We start from the raw sequence: 21,634 nt of genomic DNA, 5'->3' as shown, positions 1-21,634 counted from the left end.
TAAACATTTCACAAAAATCCAATTTCTATTATAAGAGGCTTAAAGCAGTTCTGTGCAAGGGATTTCCAAGGAAAGTAATCATTAATCATTTGTTTCTAAATGTCAATATGTAAGCAGCTAATTTCTCTATTGCATAGGGTAAGTCTAATGATGTAGCGTTTGCATTAGGCCTGAAAAGAGCAGTAAGCAGAATAAATCTGCAATAAAATCTGCTCTGTAATTCAGACATGCTTTGCTTTGCTTTGGCAGGCTTTGTCAGGTATTATCAATGATTTGTGAATGGCCAACAAAATGAGCAGCTGTTAAGCTTTAGAAAAAGTGGGCTAGAGACTGATTGGAAAAACATGCCAGGAAAAATAGAATATTCCACAAAAAAGGAAACACAGACTTCAGTTATAAGTTGATAGGTTTTTAGTTCAAGCCTGTCCTAGTATAATACATCTAAGATGGTAAACTCCTGTGTCAGGTTTCTCTGTGAGCTTTATGGTATGACAACTATCACACAGTACATGTATGCCTGGAGCTATGTTACTATAAATGACTTCATTGTTAAGATTCATGAGTTAAACTTCCATGCACTGTATGTAAATAAGGCAGTCTCACTACCCTTTTCCTCTAGAACACGAATGCCAGTTCCATTTGGGAGTGTCTCTCAGTACTTTATGCCTGTTATATAACAGTGCCAGACAAGAGCCCATTCTCTCCCGACTTGATGCTCTCAGATTGCTTTTACACCCACGGTATTGCTACAGTGGGAAGCAGACTCCGATCCACAGAGAGACTCATCAAGCAAACCACAGCATGAAAGTAAAAGACATCATTTAACGGTGTGTCATGGGGTCATACTGAATCCATCCACCTGATATAGCCATGCTGTATCCAGTCGTGATTACAGGTTAATCATAATGGTCAGCATTGATTTACTGAACTTATCACAGGGGCTATTTTGGCATTGAAAATAATGATACAGCAGTGTCTGTGTCTGTCAGTGGTAATCCACAGTGTCCTTATGGTAATAAGCTCCTTTACAGGCATGATGGAAAGAAGATATTAGTGAGGGTTTTGCAGATATTAAAGTTATTGCCCTGTTGTCCTGGGTCTGTTATCAGTGGAACATCAAGCAGATAAATTTGCACCTTTCTGATATTATAACACATGCTGACTGAATGTGAATGAAATATCAGACCTTTGAAATATCAGATTTTTGTGCTTACCTCGCCCGGAAAAGAGTGCAGAAACTCTTTCTCTTCCATCCACTTTTGTGAATTGGTCCATTTGGTGGGGGAAGAGGAGCTTAATGTCTGGCTCATTTTGTGTTGTTTGCTGTCCTCAGGAACTTCTCTGTAAGCATGACGCAGCAGATGCAGAACCTCCAGCTGTCCCACAACAAGAAGAGCAGTGGGCCTGCATCTCCCAGCGCTGCCAAGCGCCTCTATCGGAACTTGTCTGAGAAGCTCAAGGGCAGCCACTCCTCTTTTGACGAGGCCTACTTCTTTGGTCGCTCTGACCGCTTCCGCAAAGCCTCTGTGAGTGTCCTTTTAACAACTGCTGTGCATCACCAACATACCCAAATTGTTTTTGTGTTTTCAAGAGAGGGCAGCTGCAAATAAAGGTATAGATTAGATAGATTAGATTAGATTCAACTTTGTTTGTCATTGTGCAGAGTGCAGGTACAAAGCCAATGAAATGCAGTAAATTATGTCCCCTGACAGGAACAAACTGCCTCTCACACACTGATGCAGAATTGAAAGACTCACACTTTCCTTACTTCACGTTTCACTATGTAAAAGCATCTTCCATTCCGCTAAAGCTTTTGCACAGTGTGTTCTAGGGGACATCACATCAGCCCTCAGTCCCCTTTCTGCCAGACCTGACAGAGCACAGGCCTCAAGATTATCAGTTATTAGGTCCCGCACTCCTCTCAGATTTAGCTAAATAGCTGTAATAAAACCAGCCACATTACAGCTGTCAAAAAAGGGGGGAATGGAGGCCAAAATAAATCAATAGCATGCTGTAGATTTCACTTGTTATGTTTGTTAACCAATTAAAATCTGGCATCTGAGTTCAATGGGAAAACTGAGCCACATTGTAATCACAGGCAACAGGCCATTACTTTGTAACTCCAACTACAACACAAAGAAAACAGAGTGCCAGCTATAACAATGTCCAGATATTACTATCACCAGTTTCCTCAGAAGCCCTTTGGAAAAAGGTTTTTATCGTCCCTGTAGTCGTTTTTTCAGTTCTAAATAAATCTTGTTGTGTGCTGAATTGAAGATAATTGGATGTAGTTAGTATGTCAAATTGACCCCTTTCTTGCTGCCAGCTGTCTGAACTGAATTGTTAGATGTATCTTTAATGAATTTTAAATTGTTGGTTCATGATCAATTGTAGTCACAATTAGCTACAATAGAAGGCAATTGATTTCTATTAACTGCCTTTGTCTTTTAAGATAATACTAATTGTAGCAATTTATATCCATCATGTGCCTCCAGCAGAGGTAGCTGTGGATGTAAATGTAAAATAATTAAACAAGTGACCTCACTTACTTCCTCAAATGAATTGTAGCGTCATCAAGGCATCAGTCTACTGTTGTATTCAATTTATTTTTAGTATATACCTTGTCATGCTATTTGTACTTGAAGAGCAAGTGACTATTAGCTGATGGTTTTTGGAAATCTCTCCTTTCCTTACTGTGTATTACAGAACATGCAGAGCAGTGAAGCCTTGTTTGAGGCTGTGGAGCAGCAAGACCTGGATGCAGTCCAGATCCTACTATATCAGTACACTGCAGATGAGCTTGACCTCAACACACCCAACAGCGAGGGTCTGACCCCACTGGACATAGCCATAATGACCAACAACGTGCCTGTGGCAAAGCTTCTGCTGAAGGCTGGGGCCCGGGAGAGCCCACACTGTGAGTAACCACTTCCTGTGTCAGAGGGCACCACACTTTCATTTACAACATCAGCGTATTTATCAACTTGTCATATAGATAGTCAGGGATAACAACAACAACACAATTACTCTATACAGTGAAGTGTTGTATATTTGCTGCTTGAAAAAATCTTATTTCCATTAAAGTCTCTAAGAAAAACAAATCACTTTACAAATGACTTTAATTTATTCATGATTCAGTGAAGCTTCTAAGAAATCCAGTCAAAACACCAATACATTGATAATAATTTCAGTGCAAACGAACATTGTCTTGTTAATAATACATTTTCTGAAATTTAGCTGAAATATGTATTGCACAGAATAGCTCGGGACTGCAAAAGTAGTTGTGCCCACAGTTCTGGTCAGTTGTCTGTCCAAAAGGCATTAAACTCTCTGTCTGGTTGGCGCATTCTGCCGGGGACTCCAATGGCAGCATTTTAACAGGTGTTTCTTACCTCCTCCGACAGCAGGGGAAAAAAACCCACAAGACCTCAGTGTTCAAATTTGTCAGTGCTTCTCTATATTAGAAAATGTTGTCTGACATGAAACATTAAGTACGGTAGTGGAGACTTTGTGTGGCAAAGAGGAGGGGCTGTGGGGAGAGATCTGCCCTCTGAAAACTTAACATGGTTTGTCATTTAATGGTTTAAGTTTTCCAATGATGCATGTAACGCATGGCAATTATACTAAGTGATTTATTGTACCTGGGTTGCAATAGGTTTATAAACAAGCTGTCCGTGAGGTACAATCTGATCCTTGTAAACAAACAGAAAATAAACATGAGCATATTTTTCCTCCAGGGCATTATGTGTTGTATTTATGTAATTCCAGAAGTGCCAAGTAAATCAATCAGCCAGGAGGCTGACAATTTAGAGGCCCTACCTGGGGTTAGAACTTACACAAATTTATGAGGATTACTGGGGACATACAATGCCTATATTTAGGACATTCCCAGCCACCCAACAATGAGAACTGTGTGTGTCAGGTCACTATCGGCAGACTTGGCCATTAATTTATAGTTAGTTCAATTAACCACATTTAGTGCCCAGATGTCAATCTTCAGAGCACAGGAAATTGCACCTCAAGGCGTCTAATATTGCCACCTTTTCCACTGCAGCTCAGACCCCCAAGAAAGGAAGGACCTTTATTGCTTTTTCTGGGTCTACAACACTTACTTTATCATTTATCCTGGAGACCTCCCTTCCCCAGAGATCTGCTCTAACATAACGGCCCAGTGAAAGAGGTTTTCTTAGCAATGTATTTATTTGTTTATTTTTCTGTCATGGTTCATGACTAAGGCTTAGAAAGAACATGCAGTAGTATTCAGGGTCTATGAGGGACTGGCAAGGCAGCATTCATTTTACCATGACAAATCCAGGAGGCCAAACACAGTCTTGTGTGTTCCACACAGCAGCCAAAAGACATTTTTTTCCCCTCTTTCTCTCTATTTTTCCAGTTTACCTGACTTCATCTGCAAACAAATTGAGACTGATGGCAAGCAACACATTTCTATGTTTGCATAGATTTTGCCTGTTGAATATGAAGAGTAAGGGTGCTCATTGTCCTACTTACCATCCTGTAATGAAAATATCTGAGCACATCATCTCCAGCACTCTAAATATGATGAATGGTTGTCCCCTCCAGTTTATTTGAATAATTTGTCATGCATTCTTCCCACTCTCACAGAATTCGCTAAAGACATTAATATTTTCAGGAATGTGTCTGTATGTCTCTCTAATACGGAAAATAACGGTGTAATGAAATGGCTTGCATAAGCCATTGTCCCTATTTGATATAGAGGTCAGATTTTGTTTACTAATATCCATTTTTGTTCTTATATGAATATGTATATGGATACGTGTATGTATATGTATATATAATGAATGAAAAGAAAGCAATTGCAAATGCAATGCCAACAAAAGGAAGGAAGGAAACATCCCTGGAATATTGATATTGCCACCCATTCTGTCAAAGCCCCCTCCAGTTAGAACTCCCTTCCCTTGATCAGAAATGTTGGAAGAATTCAAAAGCTTTATGCTGACCCTTTATTTGGATAATTAGACTAGATTAATCTGTGTCAGTTGCCTGTATTTTGATGTTTCAAACTGATGTTGTTCCAGATAAATATTCCGCTATATTTCATAACATTCAGATACACCTGCATAAAGGCCATGGTCCTACATAAATTAAGGCAATATTATATGTATGTATGTGTGTGTGTGTGTGTGTGTGTGTGTGTGTGTGTGTGTGTGTGTGTGTGTGTGTGTGTGTGTGTGTGTGTATGTATTAATTTTGGATTAATTTTGCTACCAGTGTATTGGTACTACAGTCCTTCAGATAAGTAAGGTTGGAGACGATAACAAAAATAATATTGCTAACTATATGAAAGCTCCGTTAAGCCTTTGCTGGGCACAGCACAAGGGGGGGTCCATGTCAGAGTACGAGTATCAAATATTCAGGAAGCACTTTTATAAAGTGTTTTTCCAGGCTCATATATAAAATAAAAAAGATGTATATAAAAACATATAAGTGTGTTCAATATGTATATTATGATTTGAAATTATTAAACACATTAAAAACTAATGTAATAGTAGAAACATTAGCTACAGTAATGCAGCGTTGGTACTGTGAACTTCTTGCAAGCTTTAGCATTGTTATGCCTGGGAAATAACCTTCTACTCATTCCTACTTGCCTCACAGTTTTTTCCCCCCACTCGAACTCTTTCTTGTGTAAAATAGTAAGGAACAAGACTAGAATGAATGAATGGAATCAACTGGACTTTGTGTTTGGAGAAAGCATCATAGAATATTCCCTGTGTTTCTTATATCTTAAGCTTTTGATACTAATGCCACTGTAAGTACATGTAAAATTAGAGTTTTTTATTATTTAGTTTTTTTTTTCATTTTGTTTTAGTGCTGCACATTGTCTGCTTTTCCACTGAAGTTCAAACCACTGTAGTTGCCAGTCCGTCTTCAGAGAGAGTGCAGAGTAATTGGGCACAGGCCAAGGTAGATGAATTAGGAAGGGCTGCATCTGCATATGGGTGACCATGTTTCCTTTTGCTTCCTTTGGGTAGTTGAAAAAGTATCTTTCAGAATAAGTATTGATGAGGTTTGATAGATCGCACAAGGGATGCTCCAGGATATTTAATCACTTCAGTCAATGGAAGCTCTCTCACTGCTTAGAGAAGGTCATCGAATACAAAAGAAGTGGCTGGTGAGGAGGGCGCCAGTTAGTTACAGTAAGTCAAAAAATAACACTCCCTGTGTGATCCTGGGAAAAGCCTCTAATTTCCTCATCAGATTCTTCATATGTACATTGTAGCTGACCCAAGAATATCATATTTTTCCTTTTTCTGTGATGCAAAAATTTACACCATTTGACATCATAATGTACATAATTGTACATAAATAAATTAAGACTCTCTAATAAAAAAATCTATAGAGAAACAAAGTCAGTAAGTCAGTAAAATCTACTGTCACATTTCAGGAGGTTTCTATTTCGAAGCATTTAGAACCTAATTCTTTGCAAAGTCGTACAGTCAGATATTTGCAGATATAAAGTTCACATATAAACATCTTCAAGCATCTGGCACATTTACTATACCACTATTCATTTCAGTTTTTGTCACTATAATGTATGACATGTATTTATGCATATTAAGGACATTTTACAAAATATTTCAGAACAACAGCAAGTAGTGATTTTTTAAGTTTTAACAGTACATTTGAATACTAATCTTAGGCTACAATACTACCACCACCGCACAGCAAAGGAGCATGTTATGTAAACAACTACATTGTTAAAAATCATCATGATCTAATGTACTCACCTTTGTGTCCTGTGAATGTCCTACTCCATGTTTCTGCTGACTGAATGCTAATGGATGCCCCTAGACCATTGTAGTAGCTTTTAGCATCTGTATTAACACAGCGTGTAAAAGCAATAGCATTAATTATTCATTAAGATCAAAGAACTTACAACTGAAAACTGTACAAGTTTTCAGCAGTTTTCAAGCAAATCTAGCAATGTTGAGGGTCACTGACATCCACAAGTCAGGTGATGACTTAAGCATCTTTCTTATGAATCTCGACATGCCACTTAGCGTTGTAGTGTCCCAGTGAAGACTATGTACTGCTCATGACTACATGCTGAACAGAGGTTTGGAGGCATGCTCATCAGTGGTATGTTTAGCTGAAAATAAGTGAGGCTTATGCTGAGAATACCATCAAGGCCCCTGAAATGCGGAGGTGGATCTGTTTTGCTTTTTGGTTTTACAGCTCTGGGTCTTGCTGTACTTATTTGAATCGAAAGAAAGATGGATCCAGCCATATGCCAGGATATTTTGGCTAAACACCTATTTCCCTCTACTACAAATCTAAAGCTGAGTCAAGAGTGGGCCTTCCAGCAAGATAAAAAAGCTGACACAAAATCAATGGTCTGGACTGTCTGCTGCAATTTCCATATCTCAGTTCAATAAAAAATTGTGGTTAGAACTCAACAAAGTTCACAAGCAAAACCCAAATAATTTGAAGGACCTTTAGAAATTCTACCCGGATTACTGGCCAAAAATCTATTCTCAGTTCCTCAACTGCCCAAGCATCCTCTGCTTGTTATCAAAGTGGAAAAACTGTGTGTGTCTGTGTGTTCCTAGTTTTTCTAATTTATTTACATAAATGCTGCTTGTGCCTTCAGGGGCTTCTTTTTTGCAGTTCATTATAAGTGTCAATACATTTAGAAGTCACTGCATTTTTTGATCCTAGACACAGTTGGTTAGATTAACCCTGTGACTGCATAACATAAAGACTTAATGATTTGTGCATAATTGCTGTAAGCTTATGCCCTCAAACTAAAGCTCTCACTCAAGGAAAAAAGGAGAAGGTCCATTCCACTCTTATGATTGAGGGAACAATTCTGGCCCTGTATGTACATGGGCCACAGAATCAAAAAGGAAAACCAACTTTTCAATTAAATCTTTCTGCTACCTTCTTCCTACATTTCTTAAATTTCTGTTTGCATTGAATGTTTGGATGTTTACATATGCCAAAGAACTGGGTGAGTTGAGAGTAATTAGTATACTATTCAACGTCTAGGTGAAGATGTGAGCACACATCAGGCAGAGAAGCCAGAGAAGAGGAATTGTAAGAAACTGAATAATATGATGTCCAAATAATTTTCTGCATGTTTTCTTATTCTGGGCACAACCATTCCTGATGTATTAAAAAGACACACACACACACACACACACATATTCGTAGCTACATATTCGTACAACAAAATGGTAAGGGGAAAAAACCTGAAAGATGCTTGTGTAATACACAATGTTTTAATTAAACAAGTTAATTGTACCAAGCCAAATGTAGACTCCCATTAACTGCCACTGTGAGCTTATTTGTTGGAGTAAATGTGAGTACATTTGAATAAAGCCATGTTCACAGCCTCTAAAAACAGCATGAGGGATAACACAAGTCTCATTCCTGTGTTTAGCTTCATGGTGGGGTGTAGCCAGACCCTAACTCATTCGCTGACTGTGATGGCGCCTACCACTGACTCTTTAATGAGTTTCTCTTCTCCTACACAAGGATACAAGTCTGTTTCCAAGACAACCGCTCCACATACCCAATCTGTGTGTGTAAGACAAGCACTCAGCATGAGTAAATCCTTTTTTATGACTAAAACAGGATATGATATGACAGTCTGATATTTGGGTTGTTTCGTGTAAAGCACCCTGTGAGAACTACTTTGACGTTCTTTTGAATGCTTTTGTAAATGTTGCCAGAACATGTTGCCATCCTCTCCCAGTGTCACAGACAGATTCTACAGAAGAAAGAAATAGGATAAAGTGAGCCATCTTAGAGGCAGTAAAAAAATACTGTGGTTTCAGGGAAATATTCTGTCATAATGGTGGAATAATTTAACATTCAACACCTTCCCTCATCTCATCACCACAATATATTTTAAGTAAAGTTGACAGATATCGTTTATTCAGATTGAAATTGTTGACTCCTTTTGAGATGCGTGTATTCTCTTAGGACCGTTTTGAATGTCAGAGAGGCTGATTGCTTCTGTGCCTCAAATACGAGAGCTCTCCTGAGTCAAATCGCTGCGAGCGCTTTTCTCAGCAGTCCTAGGCTGTCAGAATTTATATTCTTTTTATTTTTTTTTTCTTTTACCATGGGAATTTAACGATTTGGAAACCTTCGCTTTCTCTTGCATGCTGTGGTTTCTCTTGCATGATTTCTGCATGGCCTTCTTTCAGTTTGCAGATTTCATATTCTTGTGGCGAAAAGGTACTCCAAACCTGTTTTCAAAAATCACAGTTGAAAGAATCATTCTTGTGAAAATGGCAGGAGCACAATTTGGAAAGTCCACGGGGTAATTTGATGTCCTCTTCACTACAGAATGATTCACTCTAAATCATCATCAGGTGTATAGTAAACACTGAACCTTAATGTGTCCCAAGAGTTCATTTTTTTCTAGTTGGGTAATGACTGTGCACTGCAAATATGATTTTGTTCATAATTACTATACCATGCTTAATGTTTTTTTCGAAATCATTATAATAGGAGAGCAATGGGCATTGGGACATTCTTTGATGCTCCAAAATATGTCACAACAAAACCAGGTGAAGACTGCTACCATAAAAACACTGTTCTCATATTTTTCAATAAACATATCTGGGAGCATTATATACCTGTACCCAGCACCTGTGAAGTGCTATGTTATGTGACTGTACCCATGATAACTGAAACAATATTCATTAGTAAAATTCATATCATTCACATCCATATTGATGAGTCCTTTATTTGGTAAGTTTCAGATTATTTTTTTTTTCTGGTTAATTGTAATAATCATTTTTATAGTGCTGTTTTATAGGGCTGTTTTCTTCTAGCCATCTCCCATAAATTACTGTTACTGTTTGATGAGTTCTGATTTAGTGCAAGTTTGTTACAAATTGGGGCATATTGATTGCCCCTCTATACCCATTGCATAGGAAGTTGGACTGTTGGGAGTTGATGGTCATTAGAGTTACAAACAGGAGGTTCAGGCTCATAACTAGTGATGGATGGACTATAGTCTTAATGGAGAGATAGGGAATTGTGGGCTCATTTGAACCAAAATCTGTTTCAGTTCTGTCATTGAGGAATGACTTTGTACATGTGTGCTTCATCAACTAAAGCAACGCAGTAATGCAAGTATAAGATCACAGTTAGTGGGCTCCTTGGTAATTCAGTCAGTTAAGGAGTTTGTTCCAAGTGCAGGCTGCCATCTGCCAACAGTGACAGGTAGCTCACGTCAGTGGTACTGATCGGCTTCCTTCTGCCAGGGATAGGGATGAGTAGTTTGGCCCTGCTCCCCTTGACGTACTGTTCTTGGCACCCTGTGACTTGTTCAGGCATCTTTCAGTAAAGGAAGACTGTCTCAGGGGGATGTGGATAGTCTCCATTCAGCATCTGCCTACTGGTACATTTTAGGACCTTTAGTGTGGAAAATAGTTGTCGCAGGTGTACATGTGTAGATTTCATTTGCCTTACCCTGGCTTCTGCATGGGTTCAGAGGCTGTCACAGTAAGACAAGTGTAATCTACAATTGTCAACTAGGAAAAATTAGGTGATAAAGGGAAAAAAAAACAAAAAAGTATACAGTTTAGCAATTAAAGCTGCAGCTTGAATACCTTTAACATGCCTGGTGTTCAGGATTAAAGACTTTCCAGTGTCAATGACATTTACATGACTCATTACTGTAAGATGAATTAAACAGTTTTAACAGTGAAAAAATGAGGCGGCTTGTGTTGTAAGACAGCGTGTGGAGATACTGCTGTTTATTTCCTCAGTCAGTGCTTTGAATATAAAGGAAAGAGTGAAATCGCAGTCCTCTCTTTGCATAATGGTTTGCTCCAATATCCTGCCTGAGGTGAGGTTTGCCTACAATTGAGCTTGCTTCAAATAAGCAGTGGATATAGATATAAGTTTTTTCACTTTACCAACCTGTATATTTAGGTGCCTTATTATGAAAGTGATCAGAAAACCTGTTAATATCCTGTGGAATTTGCTACATTAAAGTGACCTCTTGAATGCCCCTGTTAAGACTGGTAGGTTGATACCACTTGGGGACTCCCGAAAAGTTTGTGACGTATTCACTGGAAATTCAGGTGCACTAGAGCACCTGTGCTGAACCAAGAGGTGACCTGTGCTCTGTTGTCTTCCAGTTGTCAGTCTGGAGAGCCGGGCGGGGCACCTTTCCACGCTGGTCCAGGAGGCAGGGAGGAGGGTGAGTGAGCTCTCGGCTCAAGTGCAGAGTGAAGGACTGAGTCTGGACACCTCTGAAAAGGAGAAGCAGCTCAAGGCCTGGGAGTGGAGATATAAACTGTACAAACGCATGAAGACCGGCTTTGAACATGCAAGTGAGTGGTACTCCTCCGTTCATTGTGAAATTGTAATTTTGTAACCCTTATAATTATTCATCATTAGCCGTCATTTTCTTTGTTTTAATATTAGGGGAAAACAATACTGGTATTTTCAAGAATGCCATTGTTAGTTATTCTAGTGGTTTCCTTGGTACCAAAAAAGGCCATTCATTGTTTTTGTTGTTGTTTTTTCTCTGTTTTCTGCACTGATTTTAACAACATGCGATATTGAATGAAAGAAGGCATGCGAGGTTAATAGTTATTTTTACTACACTGATTAAACAGGATGCTTTTCCCAGTGTTCCTATCGTACAAAAGCACAATTATAGCACAGCTCTGGAATATTATATACCCAACTACCTACCTGCTCATCAGCTAATTGTAGTTTTTTTTATCAGGGTATGTTGTGGCTTTTTTGTCACAACCACCACAGAGGAATCCTTTTATAAATCCATAATGAGCTGGTACCGGCATCCATAAAGAGGATCAAATTGCTTTAGGGATTTGCCATTTCTTACTGAAGTATCAGGGGGATTGGAAGGAAACTCAATGACGTAATTAGTTGTGATATGTGAGCCTGAGTTGCAAACAGCCCAGAAGATGCAGACTGAATGCAGCCAAAACAAGGATTAAAACCTGAGAGAATAGCTGGAGCCCTCTCTGGTTGTGCAGCCCTATACACTGTTAACTACTCAGCAGATAAGGAGATTGCAATTAACCGGAGCCAATTGTCTGACCATATTAAGCAAGACTTCTACACTGTAGATGATGCTGAACTGTAGTCATTATATTTCAGTTACACATAAAGGTTTGTCATTTAAAATATCCATCTGTGATAGCATATAAAAGCACTTCTCTCAAATGTTAATGATGGAAAAACTCATTGTTGAGAATGACATAAACTGAAAGTAGTTAATTCAAAGACAGAACAAGAGGGGCATATTTAGAGTGGCAACAGCAGTAGCGTACTGATGAGCTTGTGGCTACACACCCTGTTTGTACATTGTCTTGTTAAGTATTTTCTGGGGTCTTCTGTTACTGCTAGGATCTCTTACGCAGGACTGGACAGGGCTGGCCAATGCTTTGTTTAGATGGAACTTTAGATGGAACTGTTTAGATGTTTTTCTCCTACCCAGGGACTCCAGATGCGCCGGCCAGCGTGCGTCTGAATGTGACCAGCAGCACATCACTCACTGTCACCTTTCAGGAGCCCCACAGTGTCAACTCTGCAGTGGTCACCAAATACAAAGGTATGCAGCCCTCTGCTTTTGTGTGTGTGTGTGTGTGTGTGTGTGTGTCTATATGATATATATACTATTGACAACTTTAAAAATGTTAAAAAATGCCAGTACAAACACAATTTATTAGAAATTAGAATTTCAGTATTTTTGTTTTGATATTAAACAGCTGTCTAATATGTTTCTGGTCTTATTTCCCGAGTTTTATAACAAAGAATAATATTTTTCCCCTTGAATGTCAAAGGTTTAAGGATTAATTGAATTACCTGCCTGTCAGAGAGAGAGGCGTCTGTCAGAGTGAAAGTCGAGGCATTGCACTAAGCGTACTTCCTCACAGAGCTGTGCGGTGACTCGCCACCGCTATTTAAATCATTAACAGAAACAAGAGTGCACTCTTTGAAGTTTTGGGTGGTCTTTTCCCTTCCTTGTGTGTAGGCTTCAAGCTGAATCTTTGGATAAATTACAGGTAATTTGAGTGGCTCCTAATTAATTGTTGCAGCATGGTTAATGAAGTCCTCATGCCTGATTCATTCTTCCTGCCTAGTATTCAGTCTTAAAATTTGATGACACATATAAGGCCATGGCATATTTGTAATAGCTTGCACAACATATTCATCAAATTTCTGGCTGAAATTACAGAAAAAAGGTTGTATAAATAACACATCTAAGCCCTTGGTCACACTCATGATGCACAGAGACAGTGTCAGAATGATATTTAAAAATATTTTCTCTTCAAAATGTGACCATTTTCCATCATCCAATAGATTGTGGGTTAACAACCTTTGTCATTGTAGGTATAACTATGCATGAAAGTGCCCTTATAACTGCAGTTTGTGATAATCAGTGCAGGTATATCAAACCTTCAACTATAAAAATGTCATTGGTGCCACAGGTACAAACCTGTATTTTTACTGTGTATAATATGGTTCAGTATATAATATGGATACTTGGTGCTGAGATGAGACACATGGATGCTGTAGGCTGTCTTTTTTAAGTCACAGCAATTCTATGGATGTATATGATAATGACCAGGAAGTATTGATCACTGTTGACAGTATGTGTTTGATTCATGATTTCAAGCATAACAGTTAGAGTTAATGAATGAAGGACCACTCCCCTCTGCGCGGGTGACGGATAGCAGTTGTCATGATGAGGTTAGGGACCCAGAACCAGCTCTGGCTCCCTGACACATATTTGTTTTCCTTGCCAAATTGGGAGCAGGAAAGCTCCTGAGGTAGCCCCCCCACCCCAACCCCCCATTTGTGACAGGGGCCTATATTTACTCTCTTCATCACTGTGAAAGGAGACAATGTGGCCAGGCCTCAGCCACAGTGGAGCCCCCGGCCCCAACCCCTTTGGATGTCCCCCCTTTTGGTGGGACAGGAATGCGACTGTGTTGCGGCCCACACCTCCCTCTGTGTTCGGCCACTTCAAAGGCATCGGGACTTGTTTGCTTTACGGGAGCAGTTTGCATGCTTGTTTGTTGTGCTTTGTCTCTGGCCCTTTAGCCCTGCCGCTGCTAAATTCACTCCCAATGCAAATCCATGGTACAAAAGAAACAGAAAAGTCATCTGATACTTAGGGGAGGAAAGTCTGGCTGCTGCTGTTCACCCCATTACCCCTGCAATCAGGACAAAGTGTGTGTAAATATTGGATGCTGAAATCTTGGTTTTTCCAAGCATGGCTCTCATTGAACATAAGTATATAGACTGATAGTGGTCACTCTGGAAAACTGATTTTGTCAATTAATTTAGTCCATCAGTGAAAACGGTTCTGGAAACTGTGGCATCCTCCTCTCTGGCAGAGAATGTCATTATAAGGGCCCCTACTGATCATTATTTCATCAGGAATGTTGTCAAATCCTATATAGAGCTATGAAAACCAGCTGTCTGTGAAGCGTCAAATTATCAACTGTATAACATTAAAGAGGACACATTTCAGTATGTCGCCTGTTATGCAAAGATCAGTTCATGCTTTTTATCTGTGAAAATATCCCTAGTGTCAAGTTTCTTTGTTATTTTTAATCCTGTGTGTGGTTTGCCTAAAATATAAGAAACTTTCCTCCACCTTGATTACAGTTTGATGACAGTGGCAGTAAATTGTAAAATCCCATATTTGTCTGTAATGGCTATAATTTCAGAAGTAGAAGAGCTTAGATCTAGGTATTGCATGAACAATCAGATTCCAGTCAGACAGCAGATTTACTTACAAACTTCCCTTGAATGCCAGCTTTTGTCGGTAATTTATGTTCATTTAATGTCCAGCTCTTCTTTCTCAAAGCATATATTTGTTCTATATATATTTTTTTTTCTAAGTGCTCGCACTTTTCTGTGGTTATGACCACACACATTACTCTTACATCACCAGTGTCAAAATGGCTGCATTTCATCGCTGAAACCTTTTAAACCTGATGTTTACTTGATTAGAGCTCAAAGCTTTATAGGCGCCCCTGGTGTTAATACTGGCATGTGTTTTTGTTTATTTCAAGGTGCTCATTACAGCATTTAAAATCTCACAGTTTTTTCTCCAAACATGTATGTATAACAATGTAGACAATTGTGGTGATGATGATGATGATGATGATAATGATGATTTTGACTGCTTAATTACCGCTGTATTTACAGTGAAATACTTATAACAATGGTAGTTAATCATCTGGAAAAAAAACAGTCATAACCAATCCACAAAGGTGCAAAGAAAACACCTATCTGTTAAGGTTTTTGAATTTGCTAGTAGAATTCAATTCAATTCATTCACTTAATATGAAAGGAAAGTACCAGACAATAATGTAAGAGAAGCGAGAAGAGAAGACATTTACCAGATAAGCCAATCTATAATCATTTAATTAACATTTTATTGTGACATTATTTTAACATTTAACATTTTATTAAGTTTAGTTTAAAACAAATACAAGCACAAGCATTTACACACACACACACACATATATACATATATATTATATATATACACACACATTTTCCTCCAAATTTTGTTTTCTTTAATAATGCAACAGCTTGAGCCTTTGAAAAGTTGAAAAGATCCACACTCCTGGTTCCTGAGACAAGTTAAACATCTTAAGCTCAGTGTCTCTGTGCTAATCCACCTACAGTTGGCTAAAATGTACACCATGCAGACAGGCAGCTGTTTGCTTTTCTCCTCTCCCCTGAGCTGTTGTTTGCTCCAGGCCCTGAGGTCACTGATCCTCTCTCTCCTTCTCAAAGCTGCTCCCTTTTATTCAGAAAAAGTGAAATTTCACAGTTGAATAGCCCCCATGCTGATAGGGAATTTCTTTGATCCCTAGCTCACTATCTGAACAACTCTTCCAAGCCATGCTTGAGATCCACGTTACAAGATGGTCAAATTCTGTGAGTGAAAAATGCATTGCCTTTTACAGATTTGCTGGCACATCTGCCATGATTAACCCGCCTCACCTCCATATCTTTATATGGTGTGTTCACAGGCCTCACTGAATGAATATCATTCACCCAGGGATTGCAAAGCATCTGACCTGTCACAGAATTCTGCAAGTATCTCCTTGTGACAAAGAATTTTCCAGACACCATTTTTCAGGGTTGTTTTACCTTTCCATTGGGCGTAATTATCAGAAACATCAAGTTACTCTGTAACTGCAATGTAGCCCATGGGCAATGTTTAATTAAACTTATTAATTGAAAATTAAAAAGTACACAAGACAATACACATGGAACCAAACATTGAACATACAACAATGAAATAGGATGAAACCTCTTCAACTAAGAATTGATCAGATCTGTCATTAAAGAGGAGAGGAACATTGTGATGAGTGGCATGGGAGTAGAAACAGTTCCTTGGAGAGGGATCAGAGTAGCTCCAGTTTTTAATTGATGTCCTTTTTTCCCTGATCCCCATTCTGCAGACACTTTGGCTGCATGCGATAACTTGATCCTGTTGAGTCCACGCTCAAAGGGCCCTGTTGTATATGTAGACCAGTAAATCCGAGTCATTTAATGAAAACTTCTTGAACGTAGCTGGTTTGTTATTGGATATCCAAAGGTAGTCATCCTGTCAGAATGTATCATAGTGTTGAATCTTGTGGCATATATTTGCTCTGTGAAGTAAGTTTAAACAACAGTGAACTTTAGCATTAGGCTTGAAATATTATTTATGTTTGTAATTTATTCATTTAGCTTCTGCTTACAAATGTTATGATATATAATTGTGGTTGTTGAATGATACAAACTGAAATACAACAGACCATCATAACAAAATGATAAGTACTTCTAATTGTGAGAGTATGCCATAAACTCTTTAGTTACCATTACTTAAATTTCTTCTTTAGTTTTGCCTGGTAAATAATATAAAGTGCATTAAAAACAGGATATATGAGGACAAGCTGTTACTGTGTCTGCAATGGTTTCCTCAATCAGTGGGTACCATTTACATCTGTCTCTTAACATTTGTTGTTGATTTTTCTTGTCTCTCTTGTCCATGGTGAAAACACCATTCATTCAGATTTTACTTGGCATGGCTTTCTAGGTTTTTATGAAGGTCTTCAGAGGAGTATATGCTTTTTTAAATGCTTGTCTCTCAAGGAGGTGCTCTAGACATTTAAAGCAAAAGTGGAGAGTAAGAAGCTCAATATAAAAAAGAGCACTGGGTAGCTGAGGACAAACTATCGATTCAAACAACAGCTGTTGATTTGGATTACAGCAATGGACTGCCAGGGTCAAAGGATTTTTTTAAAATGGAAGCCAAAGAATTATGTGGTAAAATTCTTGAGACCGAGGAAGCAATTTCGATGTGGACCATAGGTATTTAAAATGTCACCATCATATCCCAATTTTTGTTGTGCAGTAAGGCTTTTTTTTTAATCTCAGTAATCAATGTTGTTTTGTGGTGTATAGTGTTAAGTGTTCCTTAACATCTGCATGAAATCCCCAGTTATCTACAGGTACAGCTTGTTAATAGATCCATTTAGGTTTGTCTGTGAGGTTTTTGAGGACACAAGTGTTCTTACATCATTGACATGCAGTTGTTTGATTCAGGAGGTATTCATTGGTGACCTTCCTTCTTAGATTGAAGCTATCCACAGGTACGTGTGGCAGTTATGTGTTCCCTTTACTTATGAATTCGAATTTTAGGGTGTTTACGTTTGGATTTTATATTTGACCACCAGCTCAGTTTAGACATTCCTAAACTATTTTAATTTCTTGCTGCTAATGATTGCCGGCCCATCCATGATTCTCAGCCATTGGAACCTTTCTTGTGTGGCAATGTATGTACATTATAATAAATTCATAACATAAAGGAAGAATATGTCTCATTCATTTTCATTATTGGAAGGATTCAAGGACAGCATATGCACCCTATGGAAAATAATTCAGTGGTGTTATGCATGAAGGTTTTGGTAAATGCAGATTTCTTTGCAGCAAGTCATTCTTTACACTTAAAGACCTGGACCTATTGTGCTTGGGGGCTCAAATATTTAAATATTCAATCTTGGTAGCCAGAGAATATTAGAATGCAATTCAATTTTTTAATGCACAGCTTGGCCAAATTTTTATTTGGTCATTTATTGGTAAAATTATGTCTTATATTAGTTTAATGTCTTTGTAGTCGTTTTCCTAAATTGACTATGGAAAATTTTCCTTATTCTGTTTTTTTTTTTCTTTCCCCCCATGGCCTCGATCTATATTTAGCAGTCCATTACCATGGTTACAGTGGGGAGCTGGGCAGTGTCGGTGTAGGGCTATAGGTCTGGTTGATGTGGTTGTCTGCAGCAGTCAAATGCTTCCTGTTGAATATGGATGGTGCCTTGACACCTTCTTTTTTGGTGATCTCAGCTTAGGACGTCAGAGCAATTGGTGTTTTCTAAGCCTTCCTCCTCTGTATCAAATTTAGTCATTTGATTATGTAACAGACATTGTCTCATCTGTAGCATCACCTACGGGCAAAGCCAACCTTTATGGTTTACAAGATTTGTGCACAGTCCCATACACTGACCTTTCCAGAGACAGTTATTATTATATATGTGTGTGTGTACTGTGTGTGTGGGTGTGTGATTTCCTTTTTTCAATACTCACTGTATTTCAACTGTTTCCTCAGCTTGCAGGTCCACTCCAAAAATTGCAGTAGTGTCAGTGTGTTAGTGATTGTCCCACTGAGTGACTGCTTCAGGTTAGAGATGAGCCTGGTGGTGACCATGAGAGCATGAGGAGGCCAGAAGTGCAATACACCACACATGTGTGACTGAATACTGATTTACTGCACACAGACCCAACACACAGGCCCTAACAGACAAGTTTGAAAGTCTTGATAACTGCCAGGCTTTCAAATAACACTGCATGGATTTATTTTCATACATGAATTATCTCCAAAGTCAACACCCTGTGAATGGCCTCCACAAATTCAGTGTCCCATGAAAGAGTTGATCATTATGCATTTTTGTACATACATTGTTAAAGAAAAATGTGAGTTGAATAATATGTTTTTTACTCAGACTAACAATAATATCCGAATAGCTATTGCTCATGCAAAAAATATGTACAAAGGATTCTCTCTTAGCTGCCTCGTCAAAATGCTTGTTTAAATTACAATAATTTATATCCACTAAGAATTAGCATGTCCTGCATCAATTCAGGAATCGTACCTTATGAACTTTAATGCGCTCATTATACAAGTTTGAGGTAGATGAGGCGTGATGGCCTAATCAGGTTTTTTGAATGTGGAGTTATGTGAGTGTTGTGTCTGAATAGCAACAGTGATGTTCATCATCCACGTCCTGACGCCTTGGGTGTTTTCTGCCTCTGCATGCTCATGGGTTTCCTGTATCTGTCTTGCAGTGGAATGGAGCTGTTTGAAGGACTTCTCCTTGTTGGCTGGAGAACTGATCCTGGATAATCTGCAGTCTCTGAGGTGCACAATCACAGGGCTCTCCACGGTAAATGCCAAACTCTTCAGTCTCCCCTCTCCCTCAAATCAGTTAGGTGGGGGTGGCCTCTGACATTTGCATTCAGCACTCTTGGCAATAACAGCGAATCAGCCATTCCTCTGGCAGCAGCCACCAGTCATTAAGCGTAATTTGTCTGGTATTCATGAGCTGAAATACACAAAGGAATACGTAGACAGCATAAAGCATTTTTGTAAGTTGTCATGTGGAGAGATCAGGCGAGATTGGCCTCATGCGGGGAGCGAGGGGCGCTCCATGTAATCTTTCACTGGCTAGCTGGGGCCAGCCGTCCGCTGGAGCTCCACTCCGACAACAGCGCTGGGGCCAGCCGCGCTGCGGAACTCTGCCCGACCGCCGCACCAGGGGCCAGGCGACTGAGCTGCACTTTGGCGGCAGCTCCAGGGCCGGGCGTTGGCCTCTTTGCAGGATCTGTGCTCATTTCTCACCAGGCAGGAAGAAACCCTGCACAGTGGTCCCCTCTGCATTCTCCTTATGTTCACCGTCTACCAAAACAGAACAGAGAGTAAGGCCATACGTGCTAAGGAGCATGCACATATACAGACAGTCCAGTTGCAGTAACTCACCCATTACTACTCCATTAACAGCTACTCTGCAGGCAATCGATGCTGTCTGTGAAAGTGATTATTGTTCATCTCAAAAGGTTGGCATGCAGATGGGTTCCATTTCAACTTGTAGGTGCACAACATGCATACTGTCAACAATTTGCCTCCACAGCAGACTTTCCTGAAGTACGTTTTTACATACAGTTTTCTTCTGTGTTTTTCTGGACAGGGAAGAGTCTATTATGTCCAAGTCTCCGCTTATAATATGAAGGGCTGGGGTCCAGCACAACCATCTTTCCCTCCTTCAGCTGCTCCATCTAGTAAGTTCATCATAGATCATTGCAAATATTTACAGAATAGTCCTTCTCTCTTTGTTCTAAAGCTTATATGTATTCGTGAAAAGAAACATTTAGCTACACCACAGACTGTACATACGGTAGTATAGCTTGAGTTAAAATACAGTACATTAAAGAACAAAAAACAGTCAGATATTTAAATTTTTATATACCCATGCTAAGTGTTGACATTGGCTAATTAATCAGTGAAAAGGTAATTTTCATATCAGGATGACTTCAGCTTTAACATTAGCTCAAAACTTAACTCCAAGGAGACTGAAAATGTTCAAGGCTAATAAATGTGTCTGAAAGCTTCATCCTTGAAGAACCTGCCCTGTATTGTTTTTGTTTGTCACGATTCATTCTAGACTTTGCTTCTTCTTTTCTCTTGGTTCAGCCTTGGGAGTTTTTTTTCTTGATACAGAGTAGGCAGTGAAATAAAAAGGTGGCTTTCAAATGTTTCACGGCTGAAGAAAAAAAAGTATTGCAAGTGATTCTACAAGGCTGTCTGTGAAGAGCACTGTAACACTCTGGGAGGAGTTCACAAAGTTCATTACGAGCTGCCTTGTGATTGCTTGCACCGAGGATCGTTTTTGACGTTTCACAAATGGGGTTTGCGCCGTGATGCGCTTCCGTGGAAGGCCACCATGTGTGAATGGTGCTTTTTCCCTTCTGCTTCTCCTCCTACAGACTGGAAGGAGTCTGAGGGCCGAGAACCCCGGCACCGAGGCCACATTGAGGCCATGGAGCGTCTGCTGCAGCAGGTCCGAGCCACACACCAGCACTACAGCTGCGGAGGTGAGGGGGACGTGTCTGGGTGGCAGGGCTACACACGGGGGCCTCCCTGGCGCCTGTAATTTTACCTCCCCATTCATCAGGAAGAGATATTATTAATATTGGCACATCTGGATTCACTTTACTGTCTTGCTTTAACCCTTCCCGTGGTTCTGCCTGGGATTTCCCTCTCCCTCTTGCACTCAGTTTCTCCCTTTCGCTCACTCTCTCTCCTTCTCTCTCTGTTCTCTCACATCTCTGTCCATAAATTAAATAAGTTGGTATCCACACTCTCCTGGCTTCGCTTTGTCAAGTCGAAATCATCAAATAATTCAATGCTGTTTGCCCTAGTGTATGACGCCCCTTTGTCTAACCTCACAAGAGATATGCTGCAGCTTCATAAGACAGTCAAGGAGCAGTGGATTGTCAAAAAATAAGTGAATGTTGTTTA

General features: G+C 39.5%; 1 protein-coding gene across 4 annotated transcripts in view; it reads left to right on the top strand.

The window, feature by feature from the left end:
• Nucleotides 1–21,634, top strand: part of ankfn1 (ankyrin repeat and fibronectin type III domain containing 1) — a 127,436-nt gene that overhangs the window by 87,659 nt on the left and 18,143 nt on the right. For all 4 annotated transcript variants that reach the window (XM_036546918.1, XM_036546926.1, XM_036546901.1 and 1 more), the window contains 7 exons: nt 1,334–1,526; nt 2,707–2,917; nt 11,148–11,342; nt 12,482–12,595; nt 19,405–19,502; nt 20,304–20,394; nt 21,100–21,207. In XM_036546918.1, the coding sequence (XP_036402811.1) occupies nt 1,334–1,526; nt 2,707–2,917; nt 11,148–11,342; nt 12,482–12,595; nt 19,405–19,502; nt 20,304–20,394; nt 21,100–21,207 (1,010 nt within the window). The remainder of the gene's footprint in view (nt 1–1,333; nt 1,527–2,706; nt 2,918–11,147; nt 11,343–12,481; nt 12,596–19,404; nt 19,503–20,303; nt 20,395–21,099; nt 21,208–21,634) is intronic.

This window comes from Megalops cyprinoides, chromosome 1 (assembly GCF_013368585.1).
Source record: "Megalops cyprinoides isolate fMegCyp1 chromosome 1, fMegCyp1.pri, whole genome shotgun sequence".
In the NCBI taxonomy this organism is placed as follows: domain Eukaryota; kingdom Metazoa; phylum Chordata; class Actinopteri; order Elopiformes; family Megalopidae; genus Megalops; species Megalops cyprinoides.
Note: the sequence above shows the minus strand (reverse complement) of the source record. Positions and strands in the feature narration are given on the sequence as shown.